We start from the raw sequence: 27,805 nt of genomic DNA, 5'->3' as shown, positions 1-27,805 counted from the left end.
TTTTCATTGTATATATTGAAACATAAATGCATAGGGTTTTACTTCATGTCAGCTAAAGGATTAATGATGCTTAATCATGCCTGTACATCAAGTAAATTAAAGTCCAGGAAAGCAAGTCCGTTCCCCTTGGCTCACAGCTGCTAGGAGCATGCTATGCACAGGTGCATCTGAAGTCCTCAGCAGGGCTTTCACAGAGCACTGAGATCACATGAGAGTGATGCATTTCCTGAGAGATTAAATAGTCTGTTGCACTGAAATTCCAGCTAACCAGAGAGCCATCAAATCACGATAAAGAAATCCAGATATAACGTGCTCTGTAATCCTGCAGGACCTGATGATCTAAGTCTCACAGACAGTCTTAAAGGTTTTTCAGAGATGTGTTAAATTCTACACATGCTTATGTAGTAAGTACTTCCTAAGTAACTATGTTAGGACAACTTCCATGGCCAGTCAAGTAACCTATCCATTGTTCCCCAAACAATGGGACATCAGGCATTCCAGCACAGCTATTACCATGAGCACCAGCTAATTTAGTTCATTCCAATAACATAAGGCAGTGATAAAATTTTTGTAAGCTATCTTTAGTATTTCACAGGATACATCTTGGCCAAATGGAAGATTCTGAACTTTGTATTCAATTTTTGAGTCCAGGAAAGTATGTTTCACCTTGAACAATAACTTTAATATAAAAAAGACTTCTATTTAGATTAAACACTGCTGCCTCTGCCCAAGTCTACATCCACATGTTACTTTACATTTTAAAAGGAAATTTAACCTTCCTCTGCCTTTAATATAAGGGCCACAGCAATATGTTTTCACACTCATTCCAATGCAAATTTTATTCCAATCTTCATAATGAAGACAGGTATTCCCTAATCTGTCCTTCTGCCCCTAACAGTATCTGGTATATTACAGAGGAGCAGAGCTGAAGCCAGTGTGGTCTAACAATAGAGTTCAGACAAGGCACCACATGCTATACAGCAATGTGTTGTAAGAACAGTCTGATCTTATATAAATTGTAAATTCCTTTCCCTTAACATAAGGCTTTCCTGTGCATCAAACTGCCTTAAAAAGAAAGTGTTTTCAAGTGTTTCCTGGGGGGCAGGGAAAAGCCTGCCTTTGATGATTTTGTTTTTCTAGACATGAAGATGGTTATTCCCCCAATTTTCTGTTTGGAGTAATTAGTACAATGAGAAACAAGTTGAGAAGAGCTGCATTAGGCCTGAAATTTTCCCTGCTATGCCAAAAAGCCATACATGGTTTGGCAGAAAATGAACTACTTAAATTAGGCTCCAAACCTCTTTCTAATAGACATTTCATGGTTTAATAAAAGCACTATGTTTTGGGGACTGGAGCAACTATGAAGCTCCCTTGCCTAAAGAGTACATCGCAGGTTACATGACAATAGTACCAGTTTCAGAATACAGCGCTACTGCTGCAATCCTTTCCTGCCCTGAAAGTCTCTCTGCCTCTCATTTAGAAAGATGATCTCTTCTCATGATCATTTCCTAGCCTTAGGCTGTCAACTACATAGCAGTAGAGATGAGGATATGTAGGTCTTAAGAAATGGAAGAGTGGCATTCAGAAATCACACAGTAGTCTTTTTTTTAATTAGTACCATGATCTACCCCAGAGCTGAACTCAAAATTATTCTGACTAATCTAGTTATTCTAACCCAATCTAATCATCTGCAAAAGGACCTGTACCTTTTACTTTTTATTTTCAGAAATAGTCAGCCATCACTGACTTTTGTCTAACAGTTTACTTGATTGACTACCTCTGTATGAAGCTATAAAAGAAGAAAACACATAATAATTCAAATCCATGCATGGAATGTTTTTAGGGTTTTTTTCCCCTCTTCTTCTTATTCCAAGTGTTAGAGGGCATATTTCCATGTACTTTCTAAATGGGTCATTAAAATTACAGAGCTTTAAATAATAAGTTAAATAAAAAGAAAACTTACCACATTATTGTCAATAATAGTCCATTTTCATTTAGAGGAATATAATGCTAGAGTCATGTTTTGAACTTGATTTTTCTAAGTAAGTAGTCTTGAGTGATTCATGTGAGTGAAGGATACATTATTAACCCCCTTGATCATTTCTTACATACAGTGAAGAAAGTATTATATGTAGACACAGCTTCATTCTCATATTCAAAAGCATGTTTTGCCTTCATTTTACACTTTTGGGAGAGAGACAGCATCCAGCCGATGAGTGTTTGTACCAATCATATATATCTTAGTAGGTTTTAAAACTGGCTTAATTTTAAATAGTTTCTACCCAGAGCATGTATACCTTTAAACCAATTTAACCCTTGTTGAAATCAGTTCAGCTTGTCTAAACACAAGGTGATTCCGTCGCACATTACTTACAAGGTAATGATTGCTCTAAGGAACTCTGTAATGAATGTTCCCTTTCAGATCTTTGAATTTTTACTTCCAAAATGGCTTTGGTAGAACTGTTCTTATGTTACAGGTTGCTAAAATATGTGAATGTATTGTAGTTGAAACAATACTGAAATTTTGCATGGCTATTCTGCATTTACAAAATATGCGACTTCCAGAGCTAACTACATGCAGCACTGTATGCATATGATCATGATTCATCTTCTATGTCTTTCTCAGCTGCTAATTCCCTGCCAAGTTTCCCTGCTGGCAGTTTTGTACAGTATAAAGGTTTGAAATCAGTATGCAGTTGGCAATAATTACAGAAATAACTTAAAAGATCCCAGTGCGTTCTTTATTTTTAAAGTGTCTGGACAGTTTTCTTTCTCAAGTTAGTAGCACAAATCACCCCTTTTGTGTCTTGGGCTAGGCTTCTTTTAGTTGCTGTTTCACAACATCAGTTTCACAATGCTGAGGCAATAGACAGACTAGTCTGCCTTGGTGACAGGCATTGCTATCCATTTACATTTCCTTTTAAATGTTGCTGGAAAATTAGGAGGGGGTTGTGCAAAAATACACTCTAATATTATTGTCATCAGATTAGGTATGAGGCTAATGCTTATCTTGGACTACAATTGCAAGGACTCAGTATGAGGCGTAGTTGATAAATCTTGATGTGACTTCAAACTTCTCAAGCTTTTTCTCAGCAGTTAGGTGGGATTGCTGTGTTTTGTCACCTTGTGGGAGGCAGATAGGACAGCTGCAGTGATGAACATGGGCTTAGGTGACTGGGACCATATCACTAAGTTGAAACCCCAAAGAAGGGGAGGTGCTGCTGGAAAACACATTGTCTCTGGCTGTTGTAACTGGCCTGCCAAGTGGCTGCCTTTGTCTTATGGCTTCCCAGATCTAAAGAAGGCACGCTGTGCTTTGCTGCCGGTGCCAGTGCCATAGGCCTGCAGTGGGGCATGCTTGTAGCTACCAGTACATTTATTACAAGGACCTGTCCGTCCTTTGCAGTGAGCTGTGCTGGCTTTCAGCATTGTGCTGCTGCCGTGGACAGAGGACTTCCTGACACCCCAAAAGCACGCAGGTATGGCAAATCCTTTGCTGCAAACATGAAACTGGACTGTTTTCTCGTGTCACAAATATGAATGGTGCTTTGGTGACAGTCATCTGTATTGCCTTCTTATGGTCTTTGATGTTCCATTCCCAGATAAATTCGTTCTTTAGTGCATCACGTCTTCAAGTCAGTTAAGACTTTAATCTACATTTAAATTCATATAGTCCTGGCCTTTATTTACATATTTCAGATGTTAGGGAAGAAATGAAGTTTCTGATCTTGAAGGCTCTGCCACTGGGTTATTAAAACTCTGCACATATGATTCTTACGTGACTGGCAAGCAGACTATTTCTTATGTATGTTTACTGGTTATTACCATACCCATGGGTAGAAGGAGTTTTCTACTGTGCCCTGGTGAGGCCACACCTGGAGTGCTGTGTCCAGTTCTGGGCTCCCCAGTTCAAGAGGGACAGGGAACTACTGGAGAGGGTGCAGCAATGGCTGCAGAGATGGTGAGGGGGCTGGAGCATCTCCCTTCTGAGGAAAGGCTGAGGGACCTGGGCCTGCTTAACCTAGAGAAGACTTAAGAGGGGATCTTATCAATGCATACAAATGCCTTAAAAGTGCGTGTCAAGAGGACGGGGCCAGGTTTTTTTCAGCAGTGATAAGTGGCAGGACAAGGAGCAACAGCCACAAACTGCAACACAGGAAGTTCCATCTGAACAGGAGAGAAAACTTCTTCACTTTGAGGGTGACAGAGCACTGGCAGAGGCAGCCCAGAGAGGTTGTGGAACCTCCTTCTCTGGAGACATTCAAAACCTGCCTGGATGTGACTCCATGCAACCTGCTCTAGGTGAACCCACTTTAGCAGGGAGTTGGACTAGGTGTTCTCCAGAGGTCCCTTCTAACCCCAACCATTCTGTGATGCTGTGATTTTGTGAAGTTTAGAAGTGGTTTTAACAGAAATGATGGTGATGTCCCAGTGTCCTGCTGCTCTGTTGCAGGGCAGGCTGGGCTGTGTCCAGCCCTTTTACCAGTCTGTGCTGGTTCATTTCTCTTAACAGGGAAGGGACCTGGCTACTTAACACACTCCATGCCAGCACACTGTGCTCTTAGCTGCTTTCCAACCCTGCCCCTCACAATTTCCCTAGTGTGGCAGCCACAGACAACCATAGCAGATAGAGATGGTGTCAGCTTGTGGGGGGACAGTTCCTTCCTGGAAAACATGTCAAGGTGGGGTGGGTAAGTCTATGCAGAGGTCCAGAAAAATCACAGATGCTGCCTCATCCCACCAGCTTCTCTACTGAACTCTGCTGGGACTTTATCATATCAGGATTTCCTGCAGTTGCCATCCTTTGCACACATGTGCCATGGGCACCAAGGTTTGCATTGAAAAGAACTATCATGGAAGATAATTACCAAGGTTGGCACAGCGGGGTATATCTCCTTGTAGATAATGGAAACTGCGTAAATATATTTGCAATAAGCAGACTGAATTGCCTTATTAGAGCAGAGCTGTGGCTCTACATCAGGACTATGTTGAGACAGAATGTGGTTTTCAAGGTTGTCAACCATGGCTCTTTGTTTCTGCCTTCCAGGCTAGAAGCTGCCATCTCCTCTCTTGTGCCAGTAGCTGTTGCTGTGGCTGCTTTTTAAAATGGATATGCTTATGATCTGACAACAAATAGCAAACAAACAAAAAGAGTAGCCTTTAAAAAAGGTTCAAATTCACCAGGGGGAAAAACATACCTCAGGATCTCTGACAAGGTTGTTATTGACAATTGCATTTGCCACTCCCCAGTTGCAGGGATGGCTGAGATGTACATGAACAAGCTGCTGAACCAGTGCAGTTGACAGCAAAATTTGAAGGCAAATGCTGTTGTAATCTGCAGTATTTCAGCAGCTGATCTGTGAGCAGCTCAGCTGTCCAAGCACGGAGAGCAGTGTGTCCTGAGCTGCCAGTCTCAGCCATGCCACATCTGCTCAGGAGCCAGTGCTCTTGGCAGTTTGTTGGGTTTTTAAGTAAGGTCATTGCACAACTTTGATTTAAACAAGCCACATAAGAAACAACATAGACACAACTGTGGGGACAGAATCTTTTTGGATGCTGAGGCCAGGCTGTTAGGCTCAGCAGTTTGGCAATGTCTTGAACAGACCTGCTCCCAGCAGATAGTCATGTGTAATGGGAATCCAGTTTGGATGCAGAGATCACCGAAATCAGTGTGCAGGATCTGAATGTGACACTGTTTGTGATTCAGAAGGCTATAAAAGGAGAATATATGTATTTTCTGGTGACAGCTTTTGGAGGTTTAAGCTCCCAAAACTTCCTGGGTTTTACATGCTGAAAAAAATCACTGTGTAAAAAATAAACCCCAAACTAAAGTGCAAGAGACTAATAAGAAACATAAACTTATTTAATTTAAAATGAAGCAACAAAAGAGCTTTCTTCATCGTAAGAGTCAGTCTAAAGAGAACGATATTGTCTCAGCGTTGCTAACAGAGACCTGGAGTTGGAATGTGGTCCTCATGGACACCGAGATCCAGTGACCCTGAAGGAGAACTGCATGGTACGAGGAGTACTATGGTGCTCCCTGATACCCGGCACTAGAAGGAGCAACTACGATAAGGCCGCATAACAACTGTCCGGAAGATGAATCACAACCATTGTCATAACAACGAACCAGAACATGCGTGATAACCTTGCTTGAGAAGGCAGAGACTGACAACAATCCATGGGCCAGAGGAGGAGCAACGTGTATTGCTCTGCATAAAAGAGGACTCTTTAGCAACCGAATTTTGGGAGATCTTCCCCACCAAGGATCACGACGATCAGAAGAACCAGCGGGACACTGCCTGGACCTGGGACCGTAGGGACGCCTTGGACCCGTGGTGGTAGCTATAATCCTCTTTCTTTTTCTTTTTACTTTATCTTTTCTTCACTTTCTGTCTTTCTACCTATTGCATGCTGCTTTACGGGCAAACAATAAAACTGTGCTGTTGGATTGAAGCATAACCCCTTGGCACAGTCGCCTTGATTTTTTGTGCTTTGAGATCATAGTAAATGAACCATCACGAGTCCACTGAGTGGACTGTGACATTCATACACCAACGTTTTACAAAATGTTAAATGTGAGCAGTCAGAAATTCATGGCCTATTACTGTAAATTTTTTATTTGCAGCAAATTCTTCTACATGTATATTTTAATTTCCTGTACTGCATTTTTCTTTAAATATACACCTGCACATCCTCTTCCCTTCAGAAAGTATTTTAAAGTATGCTTCAGAATTTCCAACAAGAATAAGATCATTGAACTCAAAATTCACTTAATTTATTGCATATCCATTTTTTCTTGATGTATCAAGTCATATCAGAAGCATGACCTGACAGTTTGTCTATTCTTATTCATTTGATGGTACTGTAAGCAGTTACGTAAAAGGGTGACATATGATTTTTGTAACAATAAAAATCATCAGGATCCTTGACTTAACATCTTAAGATATGCCTAATATGTATCTGTTGCTATGTGCATGATTGTATTTTCAGCACAAAAAAACATGGAGGGAAAAAAACCAGGATTTTGAATATGTCTTCCTAGCATCTTGCTGCTTTTCTGTATCAGAAGTGACGATTTTTGGAGCTGTAAAACAACCATAATGGATCTATGCCTAAGAACTTCAATGTACTCACGTTAATACGGTCTTCTTCTGATTTCGTCCCGATTTATGCATATATCTTCTAGTAAGGTACTATTCTGTGAATGAGCTTAGCAGGAGACACTCAACAAATACTATTAACTTTCACTCTAAGCAAAATAACTTTGGTAGTTTTGACAAACGTCCTTCCCAATTCTGCTTTACTGTTGCTCCAGCAACTGTTTATCATCAATTGCTATGAGGAAACTCAGCAGTATACACAGATTGTTCACAGTTGACAGCAATACATAGAAATGTTTGAAACCCACTGTATTTTAGGTGTCCCCCAAAAAAAGGCCTTGAACATAAGCACCTAATTTGTTTAAAAAATAATACTTCTACCCCAAGGTTACCACTGCCGTCAGAGTGAAAACTCCTGATAGAGGAAGCCAAGATTTCACTTGTCTGGAAGAGCTCTCCAGAATCTTGCAGATTTACTAGTAACAGACCTGAGCACAAGAATGCATGACCAGGAGGATTTCTTCATTTAAAAATCTGGCTTTCTTTTGAATTTGAAATCAACATTCCAAGTGAAAAGTTCAAGGAAAAAAGATCAGCTTAAATCAACACAAACATTTTGTTATGATGAATTATTTCACTTCAGGTCTAACTGCCATATGATCAATTTAGATACTACAATATGAAATAAACAACTTAAAAGGCACAGAAAAAACAGTAATTGGAAAACAGCAGAACAGGATATTTAGACCTTATCATAATCCTTAAGGGGCTTCTTTACCCAAACAAAATTTAGCCAAATTAACTACATGCCAAAGACTGAGATGTGATTACACTTTTAGGTAGGAAATGGTTCCCTTAGCTAAGATTTCTGCCTGGCTTTAATTAACAGTAATGCATAGTATATATTGAAAATAGTAGCTTCAGATTAGCTAAACCCTACATAGCATATAACATGTGTGCTTGTACTTCTCTTGCTTTAACTTTTTCCCTGTGACAAAAAAAGCTTAAGTGTTTTCTCAGTTCTAATAAGGTATTGATGACAAAATGGGACTGTAGCACATTTCCCATAATCAGATCCTTCTTGCAAGTTCGTAGCCTTTAGAAATACTGTGCAAAACAGTAAGACAAAGGAAAAGGTTACAGATGACAATACCTATGCCAATCTGCAATTTTCTATTTTATTGCAATGTGAAAGACAAATACCAGAATCCAGAAAAGGGCTAAGTATCATTCATAAAAGGACCTCAACTTCTTATTAATTTGTAAAACTGAATTAATGACTGTAACCTATTAATAAAATGCTTCAGCATCTCCTTATATGTAATACAAGAGTCGGCTAATATAAAAACTTAATTAATTCCTCTCTTACCACAACAGACAGCATACCATAGCAACTCGAGTGTTTCTATTTCTCTGAGATGAAGAATTTTACTAACTTGGTAATTCTGCAAGAGGTCACCCATTCTCATGCTTTTTTTTCAGATACTACAATCCAATCCATATATAAGTCCATTGCATTCACACCAGGTTTGAAGTTGCAGGACTGGTGAAATGTTGTTTGGAAGGGCTCTTTTGAGATTACCTAGTCCAACCTCCTTACTTAAAAAGCAAGACTATCACCAGCATTACATCAGATCAGTTGTGGTGTTGTCTAACTGAGCCTTGGAAAGCTCCAGGGATGGAGATGTCACCACATCCCTCAGGTTCCAATGACAGAGGAAGAACATTTAATAGAAAAAATCCACCACCAGCCCACTACCTGACAGCTCAGTGTTAGGACAGCCTTACTGAAAATGTAAGCTAAGTTTATCTCTGCATTCTGAAGGCTGGATGGAAAATAAGGTGGCATTTCAATGCAGTCATTTTTATTGCTTCTTGCTCCTTGTTGAATTAGTTTTATGCTCACACTTTGGCTGATTTGTGTTCTGCTGTAGAGCTGTATTTTGGCTGTTAGATGGTTTATGTATGATCTGAACATAATTCTGGAGTGAATTTTCTGTGGGCTTTGACAGAGGAAGAGAGGCTCTAGACATTTTACAGATGCTTCCAATATTTTTTGGCATGACAAAAAGTAAGTTCTAAGAGATGGAGGCTCTGTTAGGAGCTAACATTTTATAAAAAACACTTTAAAGTACACCAAACAAGACCTATTATTTTGTATTTTTTCAAGTTGATTATGATTACCATGAAATCACTGGTACATCATTACAAGGTTAGCAGAAATGTGATCCTCAAAGCACATTCATAGCAGGAAAACTTGGAAACCCCATGTGGCTTTGTGGCTGAAACACTGAACTGGGCAGACACAGGTTTTTATTCCCAGCTTTCTACTTGCCCACAGTAGGCAAATAACTTCATCTGTTCCCCATCTGCAAAACAGAATAAATGGCAGTGACCTACTTTATAAAGTGCTTTGAGATCTATTGATGAAAAAAACTAAATGAGAGACTTTGCTGATACTAAATAAAAGATCTTATATCTGGGAATTACTCAGGGGGGGCTCTGAGTCTTCATACAAGACAACTGGTCTGCTTTAAGTATGTTCTTTCAGAAACTGATTCAGTTAAATCATTGCAACTTCTGCAGTACACACGAGACCAGAGAAAAAGCCTGAGGCAATTAAGTACGGGAGAAAGGGAAGGTATTTGTAGGTCAAGCAGTGTGGAGCAAAATTCTCTGAAGCAAGCACTTCAGTCTCAACCAGTTCTCACTAGCTTTCACCTCCTCCTGTTTTAACTTCAGCTCACACTGTACAAATGAATGTTACAGCAAAAAAAATCCAGTCCTTTTACCTGAAGTTTAACCACACATTATTCTGTACTGCAGTATAAACCATACAGCTTTCACTAGATCATGCATCCATGGAGGAAAATTAAAAAGAACTGAGGAAAAACCTGTGCCAGACATGGACTTGCTAGTATATTTTGAAGTCAAGATGATTCATTTTGGCAGCAGTCCAATGCCTGGGGGGGAGAGGAGCACTTAGCCTGAAGGATAGATGGTGTTGTCCCTGTCATCCTTCCTCATACTTTTGTCTGGAACAGCTTAAGAGCCTTTTCAGCAGAGCATGCTGAATCAACTCATTCTTGGCCAGCTCAGTTTGCTTTTTGCTGAGCCCAGTGCAGGCAAAGAAGAGGGCGTGACCACCATGGCCTCTTTATTCTGCAGACTTCCAGCCCTTTGTCATGGTTTCTGCTACCTGGACCTAGTGAAAATTGAACGGTGTCCATTGTCCAACGTGTCTTGTGATAGGAGTTGTAATTTTTATGTATGTTCTTGAAGTGCAAAAAAGGTCTGTGATTCACCATGACGCTGCTGCCACAAGTCTCCTTATCTGACTCACATTATCAAAAAATTATTAGAGCTTAAAGTTCTTAATGTGGGGGTTTTTTGACTGTAACAAGAAGAGGGCAAAAGTGGCATAGAATATAATGGCCTTGATGAATTAGTTCAAACCTGGATGACTTTCTACGATTTTGCCAAGAAGTACATGTGTTTGTAGCTAAGATTTAAATATATTCTGCTGTAGATGAGTCTGTAAGGATTCTGGTAAGGGTAATTTGATGCTTGCATCCAAGAGAAAAAGCCAACTTAACCATCTTAACTCTGATCAACAGCATTTAGATCAAAAAGCACTGAACAGAGCACTAGATCTCTCTCTTCAAAACATTTGTTGCTGAGGCAAAGAGGAAGCCCAAGCCATGACTTGGAAGCCCCTTAAGGGTATGTGCCTATGGCTAGCGGCCAGAGCAGATGGTCTCATGCCATTTCATTTCCAGCTTAGCCCATGAGTTTTCTGTGTGACAGTAAGTTCTTCCACTTGTCTGTGCTTTAGGAATTGATGTATACAAATACAGTCTAGCTATTCAGATAATTACAACATAAAAGGCATGGGGCAACCTTACCACTTTACCTTGCAATGAATGCTTTGCTTAAGGAGCTATCCATATCAGTGTTAATACAATATGCCACACACTTTTCATTAGACACATGGGAGAATGACACACAGTATATTCATTTATCTTTGTCTCATTTAGACAAAAAAATCCTTTATTTTTGAAGAGGTTCTTCTGAACTTGAACTTCTCATATGGACCCCTGAATGAGAAAAGGGTTCTCATAACAGAACCCCTGAAGCTGGGCTCTGGGCAAGAGAGGACTTTAGGCAGATGTTGCATTCACTGGGCCCAAGGACATTAGCAAGAATGGTAACAGCATCTTTCCCCTGCCACTACAGCTGAAACATTTGGACTGTGACTGGTGCTCTAAAAAAGCTTAGCTGAGATTGCAGAGGAGAAGCGGACAGATTTTGTCTCTTCTTTGTAATTTTGGAGCCTCCATATATCCTCTTCTGGATCAATGAATGCCAAAATATTCAGAAAATCACATGATAAGCTTGGGCTTACCAGCAACATTTTAATTCATACTTTCCCATCTTCTGCACCAAGACTAGAATGCAAGACATCAGTGGAATTCAGACCTACGACCTTCTGAACATTCACAGTGAACCCGCTTTGAAAGCATCAATACACTTCAATCTCAGGACAGCTTTTGTTGTCTTTGGTGTGGTAGAATTACTAAAATAAGATGGGTGGAATGCCTTTCCTTGGACCAACACAGACTACAGACACCCTCATGCAGTTCTGTAACATGCATCTGACACCAAACTTACTTTTGTTTATGTTTTTAAACAAAATAATTGACAGGCTTATAAAGCTAGTCTAAGTCTCAGATATGGATCTTTATTTTTCTAAATAGCTATTTGTCTCTTATTCAGCTTTGTTGGGGGCAGGGGAATAGCTGCAACTTTGGCTTTTATGACATCATCAAAATGCATTGGAATTCGGCTTCTCTACTTTCAGTGCTTTAAAAAAAGAGGGAAGGAGGAAGGAGACAGGAGTTTATGTTACATATCTCTCTAATATGCTGTCATTAGTAATAGTTTTAGAATTAAAAATAAGAATCAAAGGTAATTTTAAGGGGAAAAATTACATACAAAGGATTTTGCATGTATTGACACAACATTCACATGAGTTAGGGCAATAGTCCTGTTTTATTTTAGACATAAGTAAGTTGGTTTATACCACTCATACTAGGGGAAATTCTGGGTTTAAAAAACAGGATTTTTGTCTTTCTGCAGACATTTCCAATTGGCCATACTTTCCTCTCATAATTTTCTCAAGTGATACTTTTCTGATGCTCTTCAGCTTCCTTCAAACACTGGATAATTTAGAATCATGAAAAGATGAGCTGTGATGTTCTCTGATACCTAGACTCTCATATCATAGTGTATATACTACCCCAAATCCTTCAAAATCTGAAAGAGAAGCTTCTGGAAGACATGTACAGTGCTCTATAGAAGTATATATCTGACCATTGTGTTGAGACTGAAGATTCCCAAAAACGAAGTTGAGTTTTAAAAACCTGGGGAGATTTTTGGAAATGGGGAAAAGAACAGGGACTGTACTAGTCAGGGTACAGATTAATTATGCAGTGAATGGCAATCTACTCTATTAAAAATTATTTGGCAGGAAAAAAGAATAAAGTATTAACTTGAACTATGAGGCTATTTAAACTTATGAAAAGTACCTTTTCTTAGGGTTTAATGAGTTTAATGTCTGTCTGTAGCTTAACTGACATGGAGAGCTGGGCTTTCCTCATACTTAGAACAAAATGTTGCTGCATTTATATGTAAGCACTTCCCAAACAAACTAAATGAACTAAACCCAAATAAATCTGAGTCCTCTGTGAAAAAGAAGGACTATATATTGTCACAATTCATAGTAAATGTGGGGAGTTAGAATATACAAAGGAATTTGGGAATAACTCAGCAAGTTTTTGGTTTAGGGAAAATAAGAGAAGCTTCTGGGGTTTTTATTTAACTTCTTCACCATGCATTTTATTTTTACATTTGTATGATCCACATGTGAAAAATGTTATTAGAAAGGGGCCTGCAGTGGTTCTTACTGTAGACTGAAAGGTATGTTACTGCCCTGAGAAGGATCCTTTGTTCTCGTTAAACAGAGCAAACAAACAGTTATAATCTCAAGACTTCTGTGACTAATATGTTAATCTGTTAAAACACATTCTTATCTTGGCTAGAAATTAATAGCAAAATTGTTCTTTTCAACAGAAAGCAGACAGCTCATTCAGCTTTATGATTAAGATTTTAGAGACTACCTAATGAAGCTAACATAATTAAATTGGTGTTAATATTTGTGAATAGTATCACCTCCAAATCTTATGTCTAGAGGACAGGAAACTAAGAGCAGCAGCTCAGTAGTGTTCATTTGTTAATGAAATTCAAGAGAAAATAGTGACATGTATTTTTTAACTGATCTGACTTGCACTGTTAGTATCGTGCATGATAAACTTGGTTAAGGCACTGTCCTTGAAAAGCAGTTACACAACTCACTGAAAGTAGTGTGTATGGTTAATACCTTCAACAGTAAGTGGTCAGTTATGCTCTGGAGACTGGCAAGCCTTTGTTCAAAATCTGGAAAGTTTTGGCTTAAACCACAAAGAACAAGGAAGATACACAATCTATCAAAATAAATTATGTATCCTACCTTGGCAAGCATTAAATTAATGCCCTCCCCCAAACCCATACAAACATCATCTGTCAAGGTCATTCTTTGCTTCTCAAGGCCTTTCATAGTGCAAACATGCAGAGCATGTGAAGTCAGCTCAGTTTTGTACCACGACAATGTTTTTAGGTTACATCAGCAGGATAAAATGAAACTACCAACATTAAAATTGCAAAATATAAACCCAATCTATTCAAGAAGCAGCATATATATGTTAGTGTATATGTATAGTATATACATGTATTTATATTACAGGCAAATTAACTTTGCAAATGTCGAAGATGCCAACTGATTCAACAACTATTTTCTGTGATTACAGTATCTAAGAGATGGAAAGTAAGCATGCAGAAAGCAAAGGATTTATCTACTGATGATTTATCAATAGGTGAGATTCATTAGTCTCTGCAAACATCATAAAAATGTAAATGAACTGGGTGTAGCAAAGGAAGCTATGATATAGAGCCGCGAGAACCCTATGAGCAATAAATAAACCCCAGGAACAGTAACAGAATTCAAGAAATAGTTTTATACTGTGGAATAGATAGAATATTTTTTGTAGTATCTTTTTATAAGTAAATCACAGCTCAAGAAAGGTAGGAAATTTGTTTTGCAAAGATATATTTAATTTTGTTGTATTTGGGGGGGGGAGGGCAGCTGCTCATGCAATATAAAGGTAAGATGTTTGGTTTTAACACCAACTAAATACTAAGACTGAAAGTTACTTTCCTCATAATTCTCCAGTGCAATCTTTCTTTTCCCAGGGTGTTCTTGCCAGTTCCTTGACTGTCTGGCAATTATTTAGGCAGGCAGTTATCCAGAGGTAACTGTCAAATTGTGTCACTCTTGTCTGCTCCTCTTCTACAGGATCCTCATAAGGCTTTTGTGTTACACTCTGGATATACCGATCATGCGAGACTTGGTTCACAGCCCATAGCCATGCTGAGACACACCAACAAGACTTGGCCTTGTCTTTATGTTTGCTGATGGTTGAGTGTTTATGCTGTTGTCATGTTACTGTTCTCTAGTAACTGTAGTTTATTGTTGGTACTGTATGATTCTGCTGCTGGCAGAAGAATGACGGAGCAGCAGGCAGAGGAAAAGAGTAACTGTGGGGTCCTCTTCGGTGGGAGTGAGAAAGTGGTCCTTCTTCCATCCTGAACCTTCACACTCCCTTTCAGTAAGTTGCTATATTGTTCTTAGAGAGAAAAACAAGAGTGAAACTCTTGTGTCTGTTCCCTTGTAATCTGGAAATCTATAGCTTCCAGTGGAAAAAACCTTCCACAGTTTATTGATAGCTATGCTTATATCCGTGCCTTTGTCTCACAGAACAGAAGGAATAATAAGCACCTAGGCTGAAAGAGATGTAACAGCCGGTGGTAGCAGTAGGATAAAAGAAAACTGAGCTAATGCTGGTCTCCTGACTCTGAAATAGTAGAGTTGCTTTCTCCTGCGGAGTAAACAGATAGTGGTGCTTACAATAGATGTAACTGCTGATCCAGGTAAGAGCCATCTTGTCAATTTAGTAGTCTGCAAGAATATAAGAAAAAGAGCTGACAACTGCAATAATTTTGGTAGCTTTTCGTAAGTGATGTACAAGAAGAGGTTTAACAGGTCTTTCTCACTTCATTACTATATTTCCTTTGAGCAAGGGTTCACCTGGAAAATCAATAATATTAAACCCCTCAGTCTGGTGTCAGGCCTGAGGTAGGTAAATATATTTGTTTTCCAGTTAGAGTCAGGAAAAATTGAGCCATGAAATCATGGTGATTTATTCGAGGTCAGAAAAATCCTCTGTAGCACAGCCAGGAAGAATACCCAAATTAGACATCAAAGTACTGACACTAAAGAGCATCTGAGGTCACAAATTGAACTGATATTAATACTTAATATCAGTTAATACAAGAGGTACAAACTAGTGACAAAAAGAATCATGGCAGCAGGTTGATTTCTGCTGTACAAGGCCCACAATCTAGTTTGCTGATTGCTCTGTTCCTTGTCTGTTTCATATTATACGGTAAATTCTTTGGGGAGAGATGACCTTTTTGCTTTAGTGGGTAGACCAAAAGGTTCCCCAGTTCATGAGTAGATGCTACAGCAAGAAAGTTGGTAACTATGATGAATGTGGCTAGACAGTGCAGGTCTGTTAGAAGAAACATCAGTATTGTTAGTTCTTAAAAATCAACAGAGAACTGTTATTATGTGCTTTGTCAGAAAAAGACCCGGAGGTTTAAATACAGCTCTTTTCTTATATAATGTGTCTGACACCTTGATCAAGATGTAGTCTTAAGTTTTGTGGATCCAAAATACATTTTTAACAAAGTTCAGTTCTGTGTGAACTAAGAAACCTTTAAACACATTTTTCCATGGAAATAAAAGCTGAAACTAATAGGTAAACCAGTAAGAAAAACACTGAAATAACAGTGAGATTAGACATTCCCAGCACCTGAACTAAACCCACAGAATTCCCTGTAACAGGCTCTGGTTTTACTCAGCTTTCTCTCTCCTAAAAATTCATATGGCATTCTGATTTTCTGAAGTGGAATCTCTTCCAGAAGGCATACCTGCTATGCTATGAAGTAAGAACTGAGCCTCAGCAAGATGGCAAAGCATTTCTGCAGCCAACATAGACACCAGCAGATTTTCAGCAGGTCCTAAGGAACAAGAATGAAAAGGGCCTCAGACTCTATGTCCTCATTTGGTTGCTTGACTTCTCCATTACACAGAGGAATAAACAGGAAAGGCTTATGGTTTAAGAGCAGGTTTGTTTTCCCTTTCTCACAACAGAAAGAATGAACAGAAGATCAAGGTGGGGATAAGTCTTTCTACACAGAAGAACAAGATGGGGACAATCTAGTTTGTATACAGCATTAAAGCACTTTTTGCATGTTTAGTCAAGACCAGAAGCTATGGACTGTGTTATCTCTCATATTTATTCTGTTTGTGGATGATAATGCCTAGGTTATGTATTCAGGGGCACGGCAGATTCCTATCTCTAGCATGTTGAAAATTGTTGGTTATTCATGACACTGTTACAGGTTTTGTGCAACAAGGAAACTCCTTGGCTTGCAAAAACTTCGCGTGTTCCCAAACAGACGTTTCTTTGTGTACAACAGTTGGTGTTCCAAATGTTGCACGATGCTAATTTGAGGCCAAAGGCTTCTGTTTCATAACAAACCCTTGGTGCCACTACTTGGGACTTAGGGGAAATAGGCCCACTGAAAACTGCTCAAAGCCTCATGTTACCCTCCAGAACTGTATTTTAGATGAGCTGAGAAACAATCTGTGCAAGAGGTAACTGAGTATCTTTTCTCTTCAGTAAGTTTTATGCTTTTTTACAATCAGGTCAACTCATATTAAGTGCAAAAGGATTTTAAGAGCAGATCACAGGAAAACACAGATGTCAGTCAACATGTTCAGTTACTGATTTCAGAATTCAGTACCTCTAGCAGAGCCTCCCTATTGTGCATAAATCTATGTTGCATACAGATACTGCATTATCTAGCGCTCTGCAGTGAAGCACGGCAGGTGTTTTCTTGCTTGACACTGTACTGTCCTGGTCAAGGCAGAGTGGAGAAACATCCACTTCAAACAATAAGGTGAATATAAAGATCATAGGCAAAATGTAATTTATTAGAGTTGGACAAGGGGACATGCCATGTATTCTTTAATGACTACATAGTGAGTTTTTTCCACTTTCCATCTTATCCAAAAGTAACTCAAAACCTTGATAATGCTGACCTTACTCAAAAGGCAAAGTTGTGCCTTAACAGGGATGGTGACAGCACTTGTCCACGCTTAATTATTTCTTATACTGGTGCCTCCCACTGTTCCTGGATTTCATGTTTTGCCCTGTTCTTAGCTGCCTTGCAGAAAGCATGTCACCCCAGTGCACATGCACATTCCTCAGTACCCCATCACCACTCTGACATTTGGCCTTGAATTTCCCAAGTTTTCTTCTCCTTTAAGCCTTGTTGGAGCCTTAGCATCTGGCAGAGGTGTCTCCCAGGACTCTTGTCAGAACAAAAGGATGCGTATGCACCTCTTATCTCCTAGATTTACTTTAATTAGGGATTTGCTTTTTCTTCTCTGTATTGTTTACCAACCAATTGCTATTAAAAGCTGTATTCCTTCTCCATGTGACAAGTGTTTAATAAATTCCTAAAGCTGTTTTCTTCTTCTGTTTAAAATACTTCAAAAGCATAAGGTGTTGGGGTTTTTTACTGTGAATGTGATTTTATGGCAAAGAGGAATATTTGAAAAGATATAATAGTGGACTGTTGAAGACCAGAGGATCCTGCATACATGCAGGTTACACTGCCAACAACTGGTAATAATTTGAGTTCATTTCAACCGTCTGCTTCAGAATTTGCATGCAACTAATCTCATGTTGCTTCTGCAAAGTACATATTTTATTCTTCTCTGCATTTAGTAACATCTCTTTAACAATAAGACTTGCTCTAGGAATATTCCAGAAAACTGTACCTGATTTATAGTAGCAGCTTTAAATAAGTGTCAGATACTATCTTTATGAAATTCAGAATTAGTTTCTCTGAACAACACCCCTGAGTTGTACATCACAAGAGGATATTTAGATGACCTGCTTATCCCAAAGATGACAATGAACATAACTGACTTTCTCACAGCATCATCCTTCACTGAAAAACCTTCCTAAGGGTAGTTAGTGTGGCATCCTGACAGACCACCTAAGTGAATCACTTCGTGTGACCTCGAAGTCATGTGTATACTGCTGCTATTCTGCAATAAAATGGAGTACAAGTAGTCTCCTTGGGCTTCTTGCTCCTACAAGTCTGGTGGGAAAGATCTCTTCTAATCTGCTCCAGGCATCCTTCAGTGAGGATTCTACATTTAGGTCAGGCTCTGATCACATATGTAAGGCAAAAAAGAATCTGCTTCTGTTAGGAGGTAATTCTCACCTAACTAGTGCTTTGGATCAAAGCAGTGATCTCAGCAAAGTGCCCATACTAATGTAATTGCAGAGCTGCTTAGCTGATGTTTACACTTGAGTGATATATAGCAGTTTGTGAGAAATAAGCCTAAGATATTCAGCTAAAGAAAAGTGCCCTGAACTGTGCGACTTCTACTGTATTGAAAAACACTGCCCTGAAAACAACCTGGCATGCATAGCGATGTTTAGCTTTCCTTGCCTCAACTCAGATTAAATCAGCATTGAGATAGGGAGGCTTGTTCAACGGCAGCAAAACGGCACCTTTCTCACAGCTATGTACGCCCTTCTCTTCTTGCAAAATTGTATGCCCCTTCCCCGCAGCTCGGAGGCTGAAAGCAAAACCACCCAATTGCGGTCGAGTGGAAATCTAGACCAGGAGTACATTTTACTTGGACCTCCCCAAGGTTCTGGTCATGTGACGTCTCCCGCCTTTCTCCCAGTCTGTTGGGAAACAGCCGCAGCGTTAGGTATATGTGGCAGGCTATAACCTAAGGCTGCACGTGCGTAGGCACGCACAGATGGAAACGGGTGCGCTCCGACGAGACACCAACGCTTCCGAGTAGCCGAGGCATGGAAAGGTAGCCGAGGACGGGTGAAGCAGCGCCTGCCAAGCGAGGGCAGCCCGGAGGGGGACGCGCGAAGGCTTCAGCAAGGATGCGGGCTGACTCGTACTGATCGCAGAGAACGAGCAGGTGAGCCCGGGCACGGCAGCGGCTTCCCGGCGGCTCGCTGCGGCGCGGCCGGGCACGGCGGGCACTGCGCGCTCTCCCCGACCCTCTGCCGGCTCCCGGGGAGGACGCGGCCTGGGGGAGGTCTGGGGCTGCTGGAGACACAGGGGCAGGGCGGGGTGCTGCGGGATAGGGCGCGGCGCCGCCCGCAGCCGGCCGGCGTTTCGGGAAAGGCTTCCCCGCGCCGCCGCTCCTCACACGGCGGCGGCCGGCCTGCGCCGCGGCACCCCGCCCCGGGGCCGCCGGACCCCCGCCGCTCTCCCACACGTGGTAACGGCCGCGTGGGGGCAGGGACCTCCTCGCCGCCCGGCGCCTGTCGCCGGCTCCCGGGCTATGCGCGGCCCGGCCGGCCCTGTCCCGTGCGGCCCGGCCCAGCCGGCCGGCGGGCGGGTGGCCCGGGCCCTACCCCCGACGGGCGGGCGCGGCTCCCTCCAACCGCCAACACCTGCGCGGGGGCGGGCGGGGCGGGGCAGCGCGCGCGGCCCCGCCCCCGCTGCACCTACCGGCGGCCGCCCCGCCCCCGCCGCCCGCCGCCGCCAATCCGCGCCCGCCGCCCGCCCCCTCCCTACGCCGTTTTCGCAGGCAACGCCGTTTCCGCAGCGGGCTGGAGTGCTGGCTCCCCCCGGTCCTCCGGCAGCCCGATGTGACCCGCCAGAGAAAATGGCGGCGGCGGGCGGCAATCGCACCTCGTCGTCGGGATTATCCTCGGGCAGCGGCGCGGAGGCGGCCGCCGCCGGCGCCTGCGGGAGCCTGAAGGGCGGCGCGGTCGCGGGGAGCGTCGCCGGGAGCGGCGGGGGGCTCCTGCGGGAGGCGGGCGGCGGCGACGACTGCCGGGAGCAGCGCTCCGACTGGAGACGGAAGCAGCTGCGCAAAGTGCGGAGCGTGGAGCTGGACCGGCTGCCCGAGGCGCCCCTCTTCCCCGCCGCCGCCCCGGCCGCCGCCGCCTCCTCGCCGGAGCTCCCCGAGACGCTGCTGCTCCACTACCTGCCCGGGCCGCCGCGCTCCAGCCCCGCCAGCCCGGCTGCCTCCCCCAGCCGCTGCGCCGAGCTTCTGGAGCCGTTGCCGACGGGGAGCCCGGCGGGGACCGGCCCCGCCGCGGAGCGGAGGATGGAGCCGGCTCCCCCCTCGAGGTGAGGGGAGGGGGGGCAGAGCTCGACCCCGGGTGGCGGCGGGTGACAGCGGCGGTGGCGGGGCTGTTCCCGCGGGGAGAGCTCGGGGTGGGTTCCCGCTCCTCGCCGCGGGCGCCCGGCCGCCGCCTGGCCGTGGGCCGGCAGCGGATGCGGGGGCGGCGGGAGCTGCCCGCGGGGCTCGGGCAGGGGCTGGGGCGCGGCGGGCAGCCGTCGCCCGCCGCCCTCTCCCGGGATGCGGGGACACCCGGTGCGTGGGGGAAGGCGGGGTGGCGGCGGGCCGAGCTGTGCCGCCGTCCGTCCGCCCGCAGCTGTCAGCGGCGCGGGGCTGGCGAGGCCCGGTAGCCGGCTGCGGAGCAGCGGGGCAGGCTGCCTGGAGCCGAGCTGGGGCGGGGGGTGGTGGCGGCGGCGGGCGTGTGTTTGCGGGGGGTGCCCTCGCGTTTATCTGCGGCCGGAGCCCCGAGGGGCGCTGGGGTGCGGGTTCGGGGCGGCGGCGGGCCGGATGTGTCAGCCGCTGGGGCGCGGGGCCCGCTGACCGCCCGCAGCTCGGTGCTGGCGGTGCGGGCGGCGGCTGCGCCCCTGCCTGGCTGCTGGCCGGGCACCTGGCCGCCTCCTGCGCTGCCCCGGCAGCTTGCAGCAGAAACACGGAGTTAATTATTTTTTTTTTAAAGGACTCCTCCGAAGTCTAATTCCCCTTTGCTGTACGGAGATATTGCGGAATTGATTTCTTTAATTCTTAGTAAGGGACGTGGGTAAGGCTTTCTACCATAAGTGCCCCCTCTCTTTTTTTCAAGGGAAAGCAATTTTGTAGTGGTTTGGTCTAGGTAATACCTTTTGGTGGTTTCATTTAGAGCCCTGCATATGAAGGCTGTGTTTGCCTTCTGTACGGATTATTTAATAAGTCCTTTTTCATGAGGTTTTACAGAACTGCCCATATTTTGCCTAATCGACGTGTTTAGAAGCATTCAAGATGAAAGCAAACTCAGGTCCGTGGTGAAGCAGTTTAAGTATTCCAGCACACGCTCCAGCTTTAGGTGCACTTGCGAGGTCTAACAGCAGTGTGTGTGGGAAGGCACTGCAGTAGTGATGGTGTAATTTTGGTGTGAAGTTGACAATTTCCTATAGATTGTTTGTAAAGTTTTATATGATGTGGACTGCATAGTTTAAGGACTTGGTATTAACGCCCAAGGACCTATTTTAATGCTGTCTTGACAGTTTGGCCAGTTATTTAAACCTCATAAGAAATCTAATTCCAGTTTGGACACAAGTCGTGTATTCCTTTCAGTTGGGTCTTATGTCAGTCAAACCTCAGGGGTATTTTTTAAAAGGTTGACTTATCTTGGGGCTACTGTAATGAGAACTGTTTTCTAGACCAATGTCCTGTTCATATGAACTCTCAGGAATTTGGATGGATTTTGGTCTGTTTCTAGGGCAGTGTAAAAAAATAACTTGGTATGGTGTGGTTATAACAGGTAAGATTTCCCACTAATCCTTCTGTAAGTACAGAGGCATTTAAGTGTTTTCTTGAGGGAATAATGTATGAGTTTCAGCAAATAACTTGTCTTTTTATGACTCTTAGCATCGTCTTTGTCAAGTAATGAAATTATAATGTACCGTATCTCGTAATACAATTGTAACCAGCTTCATGGCTTTCAAGGAAAATAAAGAATTGGTGTCGGAACATATTTAAAACAATATAGAGTCTGGTGGTGGTAGCAAGTGGGAGTTAGGCTTGATTTTAGAGGTTCAGGAAGGTCAATATACATTGCATTGATGCTAAAACGAAGTCCATCCTTGCTAGTCAGTCCCACAGCAACAATGACAGAACAGCCGTGGAATTTGTTCATTTCTAATGGACAGTTTTGCTTACTTTTAAAAGTACCTGCATTTGGACAAGTCAGTGTTTTGAATGTGTGTACAAGTTAAAACCCTTCTCCTAAATGCTCTGGCATTCCACTAGGAATGTTAAAAAAATCGTAAAAAATACTGAAATGCCAGATGCTTTTTCTCTTCATTACTTTAGCAATATAGTCTACTTTGACTTTATTGTAAGTACAGCTGAAAGTACATGGCAACATTAATGGTGATTATTCTTCAGATATATCCTATAAATGGTCATGTAGAGTGTCTCACTAATCCTATAAGTTGTGTTACCAGTAAACAGACGTTAACAAAGTACCACTTTGTCAGGCCATATCAAGAATTTAAAACATCTCTCTGCCCTTATTGTAATATTGACTTGTTCTAGCAGAAGGTGGGAGGTTAGTTTGTACGTGAGCAGCAGTTAGCATATTACACACTAAATTTTTCCGTGCAGCTGTTGCCCAGACTTTTATTGAGGCAAACTGAAGGGCATAATTGAAATAATGTGTTATGTGGAGGTTTTCTATTCTGTTTTCAAATCCAGTAGTTGTCTACTGTTAAAAGATACTATGCGTGCTCCAATGTCCCCCTATCGGTCTCTTTGGTATTACAGTTACTTTCATTTTAAATAGTTTTTCTGTTTCTCTTTTTTTCTGGAAGACCTGCATGAGCCTCAGAATGAAGCTGAAAAGGGAAACCGACACTGCTGTTAAGTCCTAAATGTGAATACTACCATTTTTGTTTAATCTCTCAAGTATTCAGCTTGTCACAGCAGTAGAGCAAATATTTCGCTAAGAGTGAATGTTGCAAGCTATCTTTTTAAGAGCTGGGTGTTGTTCTAGGAAATAAAGCTTCAACATGAAGCACTTCAGACCATATCTGTACTGACAGTATATTGATTTGGTTTATATAAAAAGTCCCAAACAATGAGCTCAGCAATAACAGTCTTACAATTTCTTGTAACTTGAGGGAAATCTATGGAAGCAAAATGCACCTTCTTCCCTGCAATGTTAACAATGTTCTTTTAAAAATTGCAGACCCTGTAAGTGATGTTTATTTGTGTCTGAAATTGATGTAGGTCACCAGTTACATCCCAGCTACAGGATACTGCCATAACCACGTTTCTATAAAAATTAAAAGCAGTAAATGCTGCAATTCATCTCCTCTGCATACAGTAACCATGTACTGTGTGACTTGTGTGAAGATTAAGTGTTTGAACTTGAAAATGTGTGTGCTAGATAGGGCAGACTTGTCAGATAGCTCAGCTGCAATACAACCTTTGTAGATATTTGTACTGTATTTTCTGCAGTTGCTGTTTGACACCTGCTAGAGACACCAAAGACTCTGAAACTGAAGTTTTGACTATGTATAAGTGTACTAGTAAAAGCTTCGTGGTTTTAGCTCTGCTTATGTATTTGTAGTGCCTTTTGTTGACTGAGGAAGATGTGTTTTAACTGGACAGTGGGGAGGGAACAGAGGGAGGGCATGTGAAAAGCACAGCATGGCCAAGGTTTTACTTTTGTGGTGGGTTTTTTTTTAAATGCTGATAACTTCATGGTCAAGATGTAGCAGAGTATAAAACACAGCTTACTGTTGACCTTGGCTGTTCTTGACTAAGGTAGAACATAATTTTGTGTTTTAACCAAGTCTGTGATGCTGGATATTTTTAACTGGCAGCTTAAATAAACTACCAGATTTTCTGCTTCCAGTTTGAGCTGCATAGTACTGCAAGAGAAAATTCTCTTCCTACCTCTTTAGAGCTCTGTGGCTTGAGAGTACTTTTGGAAGAGGGTCACCCTCCACTATGTCTGATTTTTATCACTCTTAGTTATTGCAAGGGGTAGGGTTCTGCTTAAATGGTCTGATCTGGTATGGCAGTTTCTTTGTTCCTGTGCAAAGTAAATAGATTGTAACTAACTGATCTGGAGCTTTCTGTCTCACTGGATTTAGTGATACTAAAGGTTCAGTCTCCACTGTCACTCAGTGGAGTCTAAGTACTGCTCAGTCCAATACCTTTGTGTAGATCCGTGCAATTGTGCCTTACCCAAAGGTCAAACATCTAGACTACAAGATTTAAAGATCTCTTTTTTTTTTCCTTGTGTATGATGGATTTGAACTTGCCGGGATTTTCTAGTGTGCTAATGCATTTTTGTTTGAAGTTGAAGTAAAGGTGATGGTGCAGGAGAGGATGAGGCAGGAGTGGAAGCAAGTGACGGGGTGGGGGGGGTGGGGTGGGGGGTGAGGTGACTGTGGGAATGCATCTGTTGGCTTTTGCCAGCTTCCAGTATTGGTGAAACTTGGCTTCAGCTTGTTTAAAATAGAAATTATACATTGCCATGTAGCTGTTGTTTAAACAAACTTGTAAAACTGGTCTTCAGCAGCAGTAGTGATAAGAGAACTGATCTGGTTTGAGGTCTGGATTTCTAATGCTAACCTCTGTGTTCTTGGAGGCTTCTCTGCAAAGACCTAAGGGTCGTCTTATTTTACTTTTTATCTGCTCTGCTCTCACTTAAAACTCTAGAATTACAATTCATTCTTTTTCTTAAGGCAGGGTGGACAGAAAGACTTTAAGAAGGCTTCATTACTTGTTTCCATAGGACTAGGAGAACATAGTTAAGTGGGAAGTTGCTTTCTGTTGCTTCCCTCCCTTTTTATCTTTACCTGGAGGCCGAGTGCATTGCCTGCAGGATGTTTCTGATTTCCTGTCTCGCCCCACTGTAGAACTGGAGAATCCTGCTTAGCGGTGAATAGTCATGATTATTTTTTTCCTGTAAGATGTACTTCAGAGTTTTCTGTGTTTTGGGCTTTTTTAATTTGTTTCTTGGTTTGTGGAGTTCTGGTTTTTTTTTTTTTGTTTTGGTTGGCTTTTGAGTGTTTTGTTGTTTTTTGTTCTGGTTTTTTTAAGATCGATTTTGTTGGATCTTGGCAGAAAAATGACCTAAAAAAAGCAGCTTTACTTACTTGATACTTGAGTATTTTGGAATTGGGAATTGTTTACCTTTTATTTAGAAAGCGATGAAACACTTCTCAAGTTTTCTTAAAAGCAGATAGTCCCATCACTCCCTCAGTTTTGCTCAGAAATATCCATTTTTTTTTGATGGTACTCGGCATCTGATGACTAAGGAGTTGAAGGTGTTTGCAAAAAGTTTTTCTTTTTTCCTTAAACTTAGAATGTCACTGTTTCTCTGCTATGAGATTAAACTGGAATTCGTCAGTCTACATTTATTTCTTTTGTGTCCCTGAAGTGTAAACTGCTCACATCATTCACGGAAAAACAACATAATACTCTTCCTTCTTATCTATCTTGTCCTAATGTTCTTATTTGTAGTGGAATGGCTGCTACTATTATGCTGGGTGACTTCAATTTTTGCCTAGTATTTCTCATCAATAGATTTCACGCTGCTGTTGATACTGCAGCTCCTTATAACTTGTTCAGGGTCACTGTGGAAGGTGTGAGTAGAGTGCTGGAAAAATGAGTTGTCTGCTAGACCACACTGACATATGACCATATCTGATACCGTGCTTTCTGAGCTCCTCGCATCTTCTTGAGCATCCAGTCATCTTGCTTTTGTGCAAACTGAAATGAGTCTTTGCTCAGCTGTCAGCAGTGATGATCAGATCCTTCTGTGAGTTGGTGGTTAACCCTCAAAGATATGCAACTAATACTCCCTTTTTTGGCTCACAGATATGTATTTAATTTCACTAGTTATTTCTCTCAAATACCCTCTTACACCCTGAGGATTTTTTATAAGTCATATGTGACTGTCATGCTTGTTTTATCTTCAGGATTGTTCTTTTCAGATATTGAAAGGGCTTGGTGTCAATATTTCAAGTGTTGAGGGAAAAATATATAATAGCAAATTAAGATTTTTTTTGTTTTTTTAAACAAATCGTCAGTGTTATCTCCCATTCTACTACTAATAAATGTGTGCAGATTTTTATTTTAGTAATTCTTTGCGTTCTTTAAAAGGGAAGCTTCAAAGCTCAGTGGATAATAGGGTTTCCCCATTGCCTTCAGATAATGCTTAAATCTTCTGTATCTGGAGAAGCATACAAAATGCAGATACCTGAAATGTGTGGTGAAACTGGCAGAAACTCCAGTTTGCAGTTCTTATAGAGTTTATTGAGCTTGCCAGATTAATACAGTCTAGCAGGTAAGTGTATATTTGTAATGGTTAAGACAATATTCTAATTCCTTTGAATTATGATAGTACCTTAATTTCTGGTTGCTGAATATGTACTTTGAAAATTCACATGTAGTCAGTGACCATTTTCTCAGTTTACCAATATTTTACACTTTTTTTTTTTTTACTACCATGTTTTTAGACTTTAGAGTGGCCAGGTATGATACAAATATTCCTCTCGGGCTTTTTTTCCTCTTGCTGCAAGTTTTAACTTTACCACCAGATATGTAATCACTATCTTAAGTGTTCCCATAAGATACGTCTGAAATGTTTGTTATTTTGCTAAAGTAAATGCTTCTGCAGATGCCTAGCCTATGACTAAAGACTTGCTTGCTTAATGTAAGAAAATCCATGCTAGTCCCAACTGCAGTAAGCTCGCATGCATGAATGAAGCATGGTGCTAATGTGTTCTTAAAAGTTTGGAAAGGATCTCCTATATTAAGGATTGATGTTGCTTATTAATTTTGTTGGATTATTCATACAAATAAAATGTAGGTGATGGCTTCCATGGATGTGTAAATTTCTTCGGCTGTTCAGACTTGAAATGGAAATGTGAACAGCTGATTTTTAAATGGAGTGCAGCTGGATGGTGTTTCTCTTAAACTGTATTATTATACATAAGTTTATTTTTTAAAAGTTATTTCAATGATGTCTACATACAGTTCCAGAAAATAAGCTTTTCTGTAAATATAGAACTGATGTTATTTTGAGTTTTTAACTGAAAGTTCTGCGTGTATTTTTAATAAATAGTTTAATACAGTAGGTTTCCTGATCTTTGCAGGCATATTGAATGCCCCCCAGGCTGTAGGAAGCACCGGGGCACTCCAGTTTCTGTTAGGTTTTCCATGGTAAACGTGGAAACTAGTTCTTCTATACTGCCCAGCAGACACAGCTAGGCTTTTCACTGCCTGTTCTGCAGTGGTGGCTGCTGGCTTCTGGCAAGGTCACTGTAACCAGCAGAACTAGCTTTGTCTTTGAACTTCCCAGGTTAGGGCCAGGATCTCCTGCACTAGTACGTTCTGCTCCACACAGCCTTGTTCACACCTTCTTCAAACATGACCCTAAAACTGAGAGTTCCAGTTTTGTTCCCTGACAAGAATTTACTGAGTTGCAACTGTATGTACATTTCTTATCCCTCCCAGAGGCTCTTGGGAAGAAAGAGCAGGGTTACATGGGGAAAGGGGTCTTACAGAAGTGTGGATTGTTCTCTATATTTGCTTTAAGCCAGTATTACATGAAGAGGGAGAA

General features: G+C 41.9%; 1 protein-coding gene across 2 annotated transcripts in view; it reads left to right on the top strand.

Moving 5' to 3' along the window:
• Positions 1 to 18,429: 18,429 nt before the first annotated feature.
• Positions 18,430 to 27,805, top strand: part of MAP3K1 (mitogen-activated protein kinase kinase kinase 1) — a 60,240-nt gene continuing 50,864 nt past the window's right edge. Inside the window, exon 1 of one of the 2 annotated variants that reach the window (XM_055790618.1) lies at positions 18,430 to 19,347. Coding sequence is in view for 1 of the 2 variants with exons in the window: in XM_055790616.1 (XP_055646591.1) it covers positions 19,717 to 20,513 (797 nt within the window). In the remaining variant the exon portion in view is untranslated. Of the gene's footprint in view, positions 19,348 to 19,627; positions 20,514 to 27,805 lie in introns of those variants that run through there. The other variant, XM_055790616.1, reaches the window with a different exon arrangement.

Source organism: Falco peregrinus, chromosome Z (genome assembly GCF_023634155.1).
Source record: "Falco peregrinus isolate bFalPer1 chromosome Z, bFalPer1.pri, whole genome shotgun sequence".
Lineage (NCBI taxonomy): Eukaryota > Metazoa > Chordata > Aves > Falconiformes > Falconidae > Falco > Falco peregrinus.
Note: the sequence above shows the minus strand (reverse complement) of the source record. Positions and strands in the feature narration are given on the sequence as shown.